Source organism: Salminus brasiliensis, chromosome 11 (genome assembly GCF_030463535.1).
Source record: "Salminus brasiliensis chromosome 11, fSalBra1.hap2, whole genome shotgun sequence".
Classification (NCBI taxonomy): Eukaryota; Metazoa; Chordata; class Actinopteri; order Characiformes; family Bryconidae; genus Salminus; species Salminus brasiliensis.
Window position 1 is genome coordinate 36,973,549 of NC_132888.1, and position 14,100 is coordinate 36,987,648.

At 44.5% G+C, this 14,100-nt stretch overlaps 2 protein-coding genes across 2 annotated transcripts in view; both read right to left on the reverse strand.

Annotated features, from left to right (window-relative positions):
* Positions 1-1,984: 1,984 nt before the first annotated feature.
* Positions 1,985-7,853, reverse strand: LOC140565049 (WD repeat-containing protein 20). Its single transcript, XM_072690796.1, has 4 exons — positions 7,038-7,853; positions 4,801-4,983; positions 3,357-4,709; positions 1,985-2,458 (listed from the first exon to the last, which is right to left on the reverse strand). The coding sequence occupies exons 1-4, from the start codon at positions 7,419-7,421 to the stop codon at positions 2,399-2,401; spliced, it is 1,980 nt and encodes a 659-aa protein (XP_072546897.1). The 5' UTR covers positions 7,422-7,853; the 3' UTR covers positions 1,985-2,398.
* Positions 7,854-10,045: 2,192 nt separating this feature from the next.
* Positions 10,046-14,100, reverse strand: part of LOC140565050 (mitogen-activated protein kinase kinase kinase kinase 5-like) — a 46,868-nt gene continuing 42,813 nt past the window's right edge. The window contains exons 28-32 of the mRNA XM_072690798.1: positions 13,874-14,051; positions 13,236-13,304; positions 13,043-13,135; positions 12,409-12,535; positions 10,046-11,105 (exon numbers count right to left, since the gene is read on the reverse strand). Coding sequence (XP_072546899.1) covers positions 11,009-11,105; positions 12,409-12,535; positions 13,043-13,135; positions 13,236-13,304; positions 13,874-14,051 — 564 coding nt within the window. The 3' untranslated portion in view covers positions 10,046-11,008. The remainder of the gene's footprint in view (positions 11,106-12,408; positions 12,536-13,042; positions 13,136-13,235; positions 13,305-13,873; positions 14,052-14,100) is intronic.

A 14,100-nucleotide genomic window follows, 5' to 3' on the forward strand; every position in this document is an offset into this window, starting at 1 on the left:
TTAATAACACCTTAACTTAAAAAAATGAAAATACAAAAATACAAATGACCTAAACCACATACTGTAATCGAGGGGCGAGAACACTGGTCACCATGAGGAACCCCGTAGCTTGTTGATTGAGCAGGTAGGAGGGTTAACATGGACAGAAAACCAGAGAGAGAAAGAGGGCATATCAGTTCACTTCAGTAGCTTGGCTTGTCCTAAAAGTAGAGGATGGATGGGGACGCCTCTAGGGGGCGACCTTCACACAGGAGGATCGAGCTGGCTAAGCTAGCGTTTCACTCAACGAAGAGTGTCGCTGACCGTTCTGGTCTGAAACCAATGGGGCGTTCGGTTGTTTCGAGGCAAGTGGAGATGTAATGGTTACATGTGGTGAATATTTAAGTTAGCCGGCTAGCTTAGCAATTCCACCTAATGGGGGTTGTTGGGGGGGTGGGGGGGGCGGCTGGCAAAAACCCTCAGGGCCCGACGAACGGGCTAAATTGAACTGTTAAAATGTGCAAAATCTTGCAAGAGGCATAGCAGGTGAGAAGAATGGCGGCCTACTAGATGCTACAATAGTTAGACGTGTTACGTTAGACGTGTTACGTTAGACGACTACAGTGACTAGTAGTAGCTCTCATCCGGTAGCGTTACCTTACTTGTTTAGCACGGCAAAGACTCGAGGCGTCTCCGCTTCAAGAAAAACGAATCAAGGAATGAAATTACGGCTCTGCATGTTTTCGAATACTGGAGATAACTTCAAGAGAGCTTAGCAACAACTGCAAGAGGTCCCGTTTAGCATCGCCTCTTCACCTACACTCCAGTCAGACTTAGGAAACGCCCTTCTGAGGACGTTTTCTTCAAGGTGGGAGAAGCTCTTGGGAAAACTACAACTGCTTCTGGTGTTTTAAGATACTGGAAGGCGGACAGTTACAGGCTAATAATTTAGCGAGACACTACTTTTACGATACTTTCATAGTACTGTAAAACGTGACCGATTTGCTTGTATTTGTTAGCAAGCACCAAGTTTGTTACACTTCATGGCCATGCCTGAGCGCCTTGCCAAGTATATACTGCTAAGGACGGGACTAAGAAGACAGTCAACACAGCTTATATGGCACAGCTGTCTCCAGCTTGGCCTTCTTACTAATTAGGCCAACTATGCTAGCTGACTTGATAGAAAGGGAAATACATTTTACAGACAACCTCGCATGTCGGCACGTCGTCCGCTGAAGAGAAAAAATGATCCAGCACTGTACCAAGGTGGTCTGTTTGCTCGTCTTAGCTAAAACCTACCGATTTCCCTTGTCAGTTTAGAAGTATTAAAGCATATTTAGCTAATGAGCTTCTCTGCATAGAACTAAAATATGTTTGTGTTTATGAGTTGTTAGGTTTGTAAAACTATCGCCTATTGTTACAGCTAAGAAGCTAGAACAGGCATTCCCAACAGCCTGGCCTCTCAAAAACCCTCAGCAAAGCAGCTGCAATTCTCCAAAAGATCCTCTTACCTTCAAGATATACCAGAAGAAGGGGCCTGGCTCCTAGTCTGTCGGAAGTGGTAAATCCGTTAATCCTGATAGAACTTTACCTCAACGTTTTAGCAGGACGTTAGCCTCGCCGAACGCACAGCTCTTTAGGACGTTCTTGGAGAGCCTAGCTGTGTGAGAAAATGCACTTAGGCTAACTCTCGACCCAAGCTAGAATGCACCTACCTCATCAAGCCCTACTCCTTGTCGGCCTGGTCAGCGTAGGGAGAGCTAGCATACGGAAACACGAACTCTTCAGACTCCCTACAAGTTTCGCAAAACATTCAATGCAACTGTCACTATGTACAATATAGGATCTTCATATATTAATTATTTGAGTTCATTATTTCAATACATTTAGTCCTCTGCCTTTATAGAGTATTCTGAATATGTACAATATAAATTACTACAGTTTCAATGATAAAATAAATAAATAAGATACATATATGATGGCCGTGGCATTGTGGCTTTTGCAGTGTTTTTTTTTTTTTTTTTCCTTTCCATCTTCATCTTCGTTCTCTCTTCGTTCGTCCTTTAAAGGTGACGGAAGGAATGTGTCAGTCTCCTCGCTGCTCTGCAGTCCAAAGGAAATGGGGCGGAGGGCGCAGACAGGGGAGTTAGGATGCCTACACTTGTGTGGATTGTGCCAATGTCCTTGTATATGTATGTTAGTAGTCTTCAGATAAGCTGCAGGGGTGTGTATGTGTGTCTACGTTTGTGGTTATGAGGACGTAACACAGGTCTAGAGTGAGGGGTGCATGTTTGGATGTAACAGTAGTAACACTGACGGACCTCGAGAGTCCTGGCCTCGAGAACAGCAAGTCACGCCTGTGGAAACAGGACAGAGGACATGTGGCTGCAGGGGATCGAATGAAAAGCTCCACCGCCGGCTATACCACAGTCCCGCTTGGCGAGTTCCCATTTTGTGCCGACAACGGTTGAGAAGGGTGCTGGACAAAGACAAGGTAAGAGAGAGAGAGAGAGAGAGAGAGACACAAGAGGAATTAGTGACCAGGGCATGAAGGTCAGTTTCGTTCTGTGACTTTGAGAATAGTGCAGTACAGTGCATTTGGGCGTGGCCAAGGACCAAAGTGGGTTGCTGAATCTGCCGGTGTATGAAAGCAGACGGTCATGCGGGTCTACCAGCAGTGGCCTGCAGTTCCCTGCAGAGTGTTTCTTCAGAAGTTAGTGGTGAAGGACCTGCGCTGACTTCTAGAAGTAACACAAGCCGTGAGTTCCTGTCCCTGTCGGTCAGCTTCATCTTTCGGCCACAACTCTGAGGAGATTTTCCTGTAGACTGGGTTTTCTGCCACTGCTGGTAGACCCGTATGACCGTATGCTTCCATAAACCTGCAGACTCCGCTACTTCCTTCCTTCACACCGTGGTCTATGTCCCGCCCAAATGCAGACACTCCTTTAACAACATCTTTGCGACCCATTTACCACCCTGTCGCACATCCTGCAGGTATTTATAGCCTGAGCATCCTCGTGTAGCGCCATCTGCAGGAACCGAAGGTTAGTACCACCTTAAACATGCAAGTTGTTAAGAGAGCTTATTAACATACTAATTTGCTTTGTATTAATAGGAAGTGATGAAGCATTGCTATGCCAACACGGGTCATTGCAAGCATAGCTCCAGCAGCACTTGCACTATTGCCAATCTAGCATATATACTATTTAGTCAATTTCCATTTCCACCCCTTTATTCTGAGACCTCCCCCTGAATGTGACTGGCTGATGCATCTAAAAATGGAGTAAGCCAATGTTTCTCAATAACCTCAATTCCTTTAGCTGTGATTGGTAACAAGGCAACACTTTTACTACAGCTACCACTATGTGAGCACTCACCGCTTTACCCGGCCGTGCCCAGGTACAGATAAGCCCCTCTTGACATGCTGTTATGATGCAATCGTCCATGAAGACGAGGACAGTGAGCCTTTCGTGGGCGATCTTCTTACACACCAGCGGCTCCAGCAGCGGTACCTCATTCATCCGCGGGCACAGTGTCGTTCCCAGCACCTTTGAGGCGTCCAGCCGGTTGCTACGTGGTGCTACGTTGATCTTGTCGTTGCTCTTGCTGATGTTCCCAAGACTGTGGTAGCGCTTGTGTTCCTTTTCCCCTCCGACACCGGATTTGTCCGATTTGCGCTCTTGAAGCGACAACGTCGCAAAGCGTCCAATGCTAAATGGGGTGCTTCCTCCTCCGCCGCCACTCCCTCCTGTCCCTCCACTCTCCGTCGCCCCCTGGCCTTTGGAGGTGTTGGCGACAGCAGGGTGAGGGAGGGAGTTGGAGCGAGAGAGTGAGCGAGGTAGAGGCAGGGGCAGCGTTGGGGGCTGGTGGGGGTTGGTGGGGTGATGGTGACCTTCAACCCCTCCGCTTCCGCTCGTGCTGTTGATCCCTCCGCTGACGGAAGGTGGCATGTTGGGGCCGAATGTGTTCGTGAGGGCGCGGGAGAGCGGCAGTCGCGGATACAGAACGTCATCCGTAAGATCCCATAGGCAAAACTGCGTGTCCTGCCCGACGGATCCGAAACGGTATGACACGGACGGAGTGCCTTTGGAGCTGTGGCGAGAAAGGCGCGACAGCGTGCTGCTAGTACGCACACGGCCGAAGTTTAGCGGCCCCTGGTGGAGGTCCTCTTCACTGCCACTTAGCTCCATTGGTTCCTCTTCTTCTATGCTAGTGGTAAAGGGGTCGAAAGCAACCACATTGACCCACGACTTGTGGCCGTGGCCTCGCGCCACCACTCGGCTTTCTGCAAACGACCAAACGGTGACCAGGTCGTCCTCGCCACCTGTAGCAAGGTATTTCCCGTCTGGACTCCAGGAGACGCAGAGCAGGCCGCCAAAGTAACTTTTCATGACGCCCTGCAGCTCCATCGAGTCAAAGTGGAAGACACGGAGACAGCCATCCTGGCCCACGCAGGCTACGTGCACGCCATCGGGCGAAAACGCAAACTCGTTCAGCCCGCCTTCTCCCACGGCCCAGCGCAGCAAGGGGTTTCGAGGCGTCTTGGTCTTGCAGGCGTAGACGGCAAACCCCTCGCCCTGCCGGAGTAGTGAATACTGCGGCGCTGTCGTGCCACACGGGTGCTCCACGTTGTAGAGGTAGAGGTGCCCACTGGCATGGGAGGCCAGGAACAGGTTTTCTGATTTAGGCAACCACTTCAGACAGGTCACTTTCGTCTTGTCAATTAACCTCTGAAAAGCAAAGCAGAAATACGGTGGCACAAAATTAGCATGGAAGCCTTCAATGGAATTTAGGATTATGCTTAAGGGTGGTCACACGTACCTCCTCATTGAAGAGCTTGCTGGTCTCCTTCTTGATGGGGTCCAGGTACTGCACCTGGCCAGCAGAGAAGCCCACGATGAGAGCCACGCTGTCTGCAGTGGCCGAATACTGATTGAAGTCATGGCAAGTAGGTTGTGTCCCCTTATATATGCGCTTATCTATAGGCTTGCTAAGGTCCACTGCCTACAGAGAATGATCGGGAGAGAGAGATGCATCGGATATCAAAAATATGGAACAAATATAAATGTAAACGCAATATTTATGGTACTTTTTTTTTTTAACAGTAGGGCTAAAAAAGGCCTAAATTCTGTCCAAATCCAAACCCTAGGTTCTATACCCTTCCGGGCGCCCTTGCTGAATAAGGGACTTCCAACCGATTTCCAATACTACTGTATGTAATGTGGCTTAAAGTACCTGAAAATCTGATCATACTGCTGTGCTGTGGCGTCAGGTTCATGACTACCAACAAATCACGATGACTATGACCTAAAGCCCTCTGGAGGCCACAGGTTGAGGGTCTTTCATGCAACATTGACAGAGGGTTGGGCATCAATATCCAACATTTGTACACATTCTTCTTAGGTTTACAATTGACCAAATCCATTTGGCCTTGGCATTTGGGCAATGCATCCTTGTAGAGGGCTACGGGTGGACTACGATGAACAAAAGCTTCAATTTCGGGTTGGAAAACCAGTCAGATCTACAATTTTTGGGAAACACCATCTGCTGGAGCCAACAACGTTCTGATGGGACAGTGAAACCTCCATTATTTCCATTCACTCAAACCAGCGTTGCACCGATACCTCTGTAACGTTTTGAGGATACGTGCAGTTCCTCAACCAGTGCTGTTCCTTAAAGCGTATTACATCTTATTTGGGGGAAATATTATGACCTATAAATGCGGAACACTTTAAATATCAGGGTTTAGAGCCGTCTATCGAGTTGGGATCGGGATCGATGCTCGGTATCGGCGGACACTTGATAATCTGGTATCGGTATCGGGAAGGAAGACGTGGTATCGGTGCATCCCTAACCCAAACAGTGTGTCCTTTACAGCCAGAGAGAGCTAGCAGTCTGTACCGACGCCTCAAGCTGGTCTCGTACCGGCAAAAGTCGTCCAAAACTTTCCGTTCCCCCTGTAATGTGTGTACTTTTACAGTCAGCCATCTTTGCGATCAGGCAGCCGGCAGCAGACAGAAACCACACATCTGATCCCTTCCAGCTATTTACATTTATTTTAGCTTTGCAGTTGAAGGGCATCTTTCTCAAAATTAGCTCCTTTACCCCATTTTCTTTTACCACAATACAAACATTTTAACCTGGAAACCATACAAATGTGAAAATCACAGTAACTGCTAAAGCAGACTGGCTTTCTTGGCAGCATACATAGCTACATACATAGCTAGCTAGCTAACTAACTAGCCAGCTAACTAGTAGCTTGGTTTGCAACCCCTCAAAAATCGATTAATAATTGCCCATTTTAATGATTAATGAGTCCAAGAAAATCTAAAAATATGCCCTGAAAATGATGAGATGCGTTTGTCACGGGCACGTCTGTTTTTGAGACTATGCTAAGCTAACGTGCCGCTAAGCTAAGCTAACTAGCCTCTATTTATAACGTTTCCTGCGCTTTTCCTTACATGATAATCCTACAATATGCCCGTGGGGGCGATTATTAATGGGATGAGGGTTTATGAGAGTTTGTGGGTTAAAAATGTAGCTATATCTGGTGCATTATGTAGCTTTAGCTTTTAGCTAGACTGGCCGCCCGGCTAGCGGCGCTTAGCTTAGCTTAGCTTAGCTTAGCTGGCTAGCTAACTTCTCTCGCTCGGATGTGAGAGGACTGGCCAGCAAACACTGCGGATTTGGGTCGCTGCGGTGCAGCAGGACCCTCTATTTGCCCCCCGTGAGCGGATCTGTGTTTTATCGGTGCTGTTTATTTGATATTTGGCCCAAAAGTGCTACACGTCTAAATGCGGTACCAGTAGCACCAGTTTAGCGCAGTGGGGCAGACTGGTCCGGGGGCTTATTCAGGAAAACAGCGATGACACACACACACACACACACACACACACACACACACACACACACACACACACACACACACACACACAGCAGCTGTAAACCATTAGATTTTCCCATTATTATAACCGTATTAGCCTTCTTCCACCTCTCCCTCCCACCAGCCCACCTGCCAGCCCACCTGCCAGCCCACCTGCCCCTCCACCCCTCCGCACCTTTTTGATGTTGGTGTAGGTGTAGAAGTACAGTTCCCTGCCGATGTTGAAGCACACTCGCTCGGACTCTTCGCTCGGGTCCTCCGGCTGCAGCTTGACCATGGAGACCCGCACCGGAGGAAGGAAGCCCGCCGGAGAGGAGCTGCCCCCGGCTCCCGCTCCGGCTCCGGCAGCTCCAGCCCCAGGGCCCTGCACCAGTCCCACGCCGCCCACCGAGCCCGGAGCGCCGGGGGCCGCCGCCGAGCCCGCCGCTGCGGGACCCCGCGGTAACCCGCCCCTCTGCTGGGAGTCGGACAGCGTCAGCAGCTTGTAGAAACCCTCCCTGGTCCTGAACTGGGACTTGATCTCATTGATATCCTTCAGAGCGCCTCCATCGCCGGCCATCTTTAGCGCAAGGAAACGCCGACTGCCCGACCTGGAAACAGTGGAGCGGGGAGACTACAGCCAGACGCCGAGCATGAGCGGTTGGGATGCGGATGCGGCGGACGCGGAGAGCCGCAGCCGGACGCATTTGGGTCGCGGTCGGTGGAGGAGCTGCCCGGGGTCAAGCGCGAATAACAGGGAAACACCCGCAGAGTCTCTGCCTCTCATTCCCCGAGAGCGAGCAGATCCGGCCCTAACGCAGCCATGATGTCATGTGTGAGGCGCGTGCGTGTGTGTGTGTGTGTGTGTGTGTGTGTGTGAAAGAGAGAGGAGGGGGGGGGGAGCTACACCCAACCCAGACCACCACCCACCCACCATTCAGAGCGTGGGGAGGATCTGCACCCAGCCTGGACTCAGGGATGTCCATGCAGGTCTTCTTCTGGAGGCCCTCCCGGCTCTAGTGCTCTCAACAGAGCAGAGGGGTGTACCGGTTCCCGGTATCGGTTCTCGATTCGATACAGCAACAGTCAGGATTACCTTAAGATGCGCCTGATGTGAATAAGCTAATACTCTTATTACAGCCTTCAACATCATAAAAGTACTGTATTCATAACAAAAGGAACAATTCATAATGAATACTGGATTATTCATAATTGTTGCATAATAATTCACAGTAGATACTGAATCATTCATAGTAGTACTGAATCATTTTAGTGGTGAATGAATAATACATAGTAGATACTGAATCATTCATAGTGAATACTGGACAATTTATAGCAAATACTAAATAATTCAGTGGATAATAAATCATTCATCGTACTTAATTGGAAATAACAAAAGGAACAATTCATAATGAATACTGAATTATTCATAATTGTTGCAGAATCATTTATAGCAGATACTGAATCATTTATAGCAGATACGGAATCAGTTATAGTAGATAATGAATCATTCATAGTACTTGCTGAATAATTCATAGAAGAAATTGAATAATATTGAATACTTTATAGTGGTACATTAATAATTCATAATTGTTGCATAATAATTCACAGTAGATACTGAATCATTCATAGTAGTACTGAATCATTTTAGTGGTGAATGAATAATACATAGTAGATACTGAATCATTCATAGTGAATACTGGACAATTTATAGCAAATACTAAATAATTCAGTGGATAATAAATCATTCATCGTACTTAATTGGAAATAACAAAAGGAACAATTCATAATGAATACTTTACTTTTAATTATTCATAATTGTTGCAGAATCATTTATAGCAGATACTGAATCATTTATAGTAGATACTGAATAATTCAGTAGATAATGAATCATTCATAGTACTTACTGAATAATTCATAGAAGATGTTGAATAATATTGAATACTTTATAGTGGTTAATGAATAATGCATAATTGTTGCATAATAATGTACAGTAGATACTGAATCATTCATAGTAGTTTTTGAATAATTCATAATAGATACTGAATCATTCAAAGTAGGTTCTGAATAGTTTATAGTGAATACTGAAGAATTCATAGCAAATACTGAATAATTCAGCAGATACTGAATCATTCATAGTATTTACTAAAAAATTCATAAAGGATATTAAATAATATTGAATAGTTTAATGAATAAATCATAATTGTTGCATAATAATTTACAGTGGATACTAAATCATTCATAGTAGCACTGAATCATTTTAGTGATGAATGAATCATTCATAGTGGATTCTGAATAGTTTTTAGTGAATACTGAGTAGTACATATTGAATCCTTAATATATTACTGAATAATTTATAGTAGATTCTGAATTATACTTATAATTGTTGCAGCATAATTTATAGTAGATACTGAATAATTCATAGTACTGATTTATAGTACAGTTTTTTTTCAGTGGTGAATAAATAAATAGTAGTAGATTCGGAATAGTTTATAGTGAATACTGGACAATTTATTGCAAATATTAAATAATTCAGTGGATAATAAATCATGCATCGTACTTACTGAATAATTTATATTAGATCTGGAATAATATTGAATACTTTATAGTGGTTTATAAATCATGCATAATTGTTTCATAAAAATGTACAGTAGATACTGAATCATTCAAAGTAGGTTCTGAATAGTTTATAATGAATACTGAACAATTGAATCATTTATAGTATGTACTGAATAATTCATAGAGTGTATTGAATAATATTGAAGACTTTATAGTGATTAATGAATAATTCATAGTGGATTCTGAATCTTTTATAATTTTTGCAGAATAATTTGCAGTGGATACTGAATTATTCAAAGTAGCTTCTGAATAATTTATAGTGAATACTGAAACATGTATAGTACCAACTGAATAATTCATAGTGATACTGTGTAGTACATTTTGAATACTTTATAATGGTTTATGAATAATTAATAGTAGATACTGAATAATTGTCAGTGGTGATTAAGTAATTCATAGTAGATTTAATAATAATTTATAGCGAATACTGAACAATTTATAGTAGGTCTGTAAAATTCATAGGTTTTAAGAGATTGGAGATACTGAAGCATTAATGGTAGATCATGAAAATAATAATAATAATAATAATAATAATAATAACAATAATAATAATAATAACAATAATAATATTCATTGCGGGTTAAAGAGAATGTACAACACAAGTTTATTGTCAATATAACACACAACATCCACCCACCCTTCTGTCTCAGGAAATGTGGAGCTGGCACTGACTGACCGCTCCTTTAATTTAACCTCAGAGGGACTCAGTAAAGCAGGTGGGTGCTTCAGCATTCCCCGTCTCATCATCTAGCATGGAAAAGCCTCATGGTCTCATCTGATCCAGCTAACCAGCTTCATTCACAGTGGTTGCATGGCACGTTCCTGTGGACATACCAGTCCTGCTCTTGTGGTCTTAAGGTTGACCATATCATTTCCCCTCCCCCTTACCCTAAATGTAGCTCAATCAGCCAACCCACTCTGAATGACTCAACGATTGAATAATTGGAGAAATCTGTGCCCGTCGACGTCAGGGTGTACTGACCAGATGTTCTGATGGAAGAACATCCATCCGAACATCTGGAGCCTCCCTCCGTAGCCCCGTAGGCCTGAAGGTCTCTTGTTAGCTACATTAGCCTCGTGGCTCCAGTGCAAAACTGTCGGTCACCTAGCATGTCTTGGCTGATCAGTTACGTTTAAGGGGTACGGGGGAACCATCTGATCTGGAAGTGAAGCTGGAAGGGTCGGGGGACACACTGGCCATTTTCTGTCTATGGGTCCTTGCAAATAGTCGACCTTTGGCTAAAATTTGCTACACAGTGAACCAACCAGAAGGTGTTGTAATTGGCAAAACCTCAATACTGACTATGCACACACACACACACACACACACAGGCATCTAAGTAAAGAGGAAAAAAGGGTACACACACATACAAGAGTGTGTGTGTGTGTGTGTGTGTGTGTCTCAGTGGAGGCAACAGAAATGTCCAGCAATCAGCCTTCTTTGTGATGTCAGCATCCACAGTTTGTGTAGATACTAAGGGGGCGCTGGGTAGGAAAATGGTGTGTGTGTGTATGTGTGTGTGTGTGTGTGTGTGTGTGTGTGTTTGTTTATGGGATTTGAACGAAGTTCTCCGCGATCTCCAGAATGTACAGGTTACACATTCCTGATTGGTCTTCACACTGCCGCTTCTCCAGGACAACCATCCTGTTGAAAGATCACAAAAACCATTTAGACCAATGAGGCGACGCTGTATAACAGTAATAACAGTGTAGCAGACTAGCTTCACCACCTGCATCCAAATACTCACAGTCAAAACTTGCCAGGCTAAAGTAGAGCCTCCAAACATGGTGGAGGTAGTTTCATTAACAGCTCACAGTTACAGATAGCCAGGCTAAAGTACAGCCTCCAAACATGGTGGAGGTAGTTTCATTAACAGCTCACAGTTACAGATAGCCAGACTAAAGCACAGCCTCCAAACATGGTGGAGGTAGTTTCGTTAACAGCTCACAGTGAGAACTAGCCAGGCTAAAGTAGTACAGCCTCCAAACATGGTGGAGGTAGTTTCATCAACAGCTCACAGTGAGAGCTAGCCAGGCTAAAGTACAGCCTCCAAACATGGTGGAGGTAGTTTCATTAACAGCTAACAGTTACAGCTAGCCAGGCTAAAGAACAGCCTCCAAACATGGTGGAGGTAGTTTCATTAACAGCTCACAGTTACAGATAGCCAGACTAAAGCACAGCCTCCAAACATGGTGGAGGTAGTTTCATTAACAGCTCACAGTTACAGATAGCCAGACTAAAGCACAGCCTCCAAACATGGTGGAGGTAGTTTCGTTAACAGCTCACAGTGAGAGCTAGCCAGGCTAAAGTAGTACAGCCTCCAAACATGGTGGAGGTAGTTTCATCAACAGCTCACAGTGAGAACTAGCCAGGCTAAAGTACAGCCTCCAAACATGGTGGAGGTAGTTTCATTAACAGCTAACAGTTACAGCTAGCCAGGCTAAAGAACAGCCTCCAAACATGGTGGAGGTAGTTTCATTAACAGCTCACAGTTACAGATAGCCAGACTAAAGCACAGCCTCCAAACATGGTGGAGGTAGTTTCGTTAACAGCTCACAGTGAGAGCTAGCCAGGCTAAAGTAGTACAGCCTCCAAACATGGTGGAGGTAGTTTCATCAACAGCTCACAGTGAGAGCTAAATCCGACTGGTGGGGGACGTTCCAGTTAAAATCTTCTATTTGGACCTTCCTACATCCTGCATTCCAGTTCCAATGGACGCAGCATTAGCCTGGCTAGCTCTCACTGTTGATGATGTTGTTGACCTGCTTCATAAGGGAGCTCTGTCACGCCACCAAGAGGGAGATTCAAGTAATATAGGAGATGATGTGACTATGGGAACACCAGAATGTTCTACTGGAGCCTATTTAAGTACACACTGGTTTGTGCCGCACTCCCCCTACAGTATTATGCTGTGTCTGTGTGATGTACTACAAGAATGAGTGGGTACCTGTCTGAGCCAATGAGGCGGAATGTTTTTCGGGACTCCGTCATCTCCTGTAGGATTTCTGAGAAAACCTCTCCTCTCCTCTGCCAGCCGTGTTTCCATACACTCAACAATGTGTCCTCGATATATACTAGAAAAAAGAGAGTGAGGATTCTTCACAAACGAACAAAAGCAGCAGCAGAGTGGAGTTTCAGTTCCCCTCGAGAACCTCCACTATAACAAGAACCCATGAGCTGTATGAGCGAGAGCGAGAGGCTACAGTTGAGAACGGAGGAGCTGAAACACTGACTGTATATATGATATATATGATCTATACACTCATTGTGGGAGGAGCTGAAGAGCTGACTATATATGATATATATGATCTATACAGTCATTGGGGAGGAGCTAAAACACTGACTCTATATATGATATATATGATCTATACACTCATTGGGGAGGAGCTAAAACACTGACTCTATATATGATATGTATGATCTATACAGTCATTGGGGAGGAGCTAAAACACTGACTCTATATATGATATATATGATCTATACAGTCTTTGGGGAGGAGCTGAAGAGCTGACTGTATTTATGATATATATGATCTATACAGTCATTGGGGAGGAGTCTAGACTTTTACTGTGATGTCTTACCTACTGCCTCCACATCTAGAGTGAAGCTGATCTCCATCTGCAGTTTCCTGTGGCTCTTTATTGCCCCCTCGAGGTTCACCATGTGTACTGTATCTGTTCAAATGTCACACAGAATAACAATAAAGCAGCCAGTGAGTGGAAGCACAAGATAGTAGGTGTTTCTAATAATGTGGCTGGTAAAAAAAACACTTACTCTCAATGAGAACAAGAAGTGTGCTGCTGTCCAACTGATTAAGCTGAACTTTCTCTGCACTTTGAGCCTCTGATACACACACACACACACACACACACACACACACAAATATACGGATAAGGATAAGGATAAGGTAATAACAATATTTAATATTTCACACCTTTATGTTTGTATCAATAGAAACAAATCTTCAGAAACACAGTTATTAATGTTATTAGAGCTTCATACTGGATATTAATGATATTAGAGCTTCATACTGGATATTAATGTTATTAGAGCTTCATACTGGATATTAATGTTATTAAAACGTCATACTGGATATTAATGTTATTAGAGCTTCATACTGGATATTAATGTTATTAGAACTTCACACTGGATATTAATGTTATCAGAACTTCATACTGGATATTAATGTTATTAGAACTTCATACTGGATATTAATGTCATTAGAGCTTCATACTGGATATTAATGTTATTAGAGCTTCATACTGGATATTAATGTTATTAGAGATTATTATGAGTATTATGAATCATATAGATATGCTTTATCAACAGTAATACTGCGTCTGATAATACAATGATAATTGCTATCATTACCATTGCCATTGCTGTTGTTATTGTCTTTTCCTGCTACTCACCGAGGCCGGTGTTGGTAAACCAGGATGTGTTGGAGTTGAGGTTGATGTTCTCCAGATGAACAGGCTGTGATGGGCTCGGGCCCCTGCTGACCCCGATACACACTAGCGGATACTCCTGCTCTGGCACCACCACCATCTCAAACACTCGCAGCGGGCTGGGCAGCGGGAAGTCAAAGTGCTGAGGGTCAGAACACAGGAGAGCTGGTCAGGTAGGGGTCGTGTGTGTG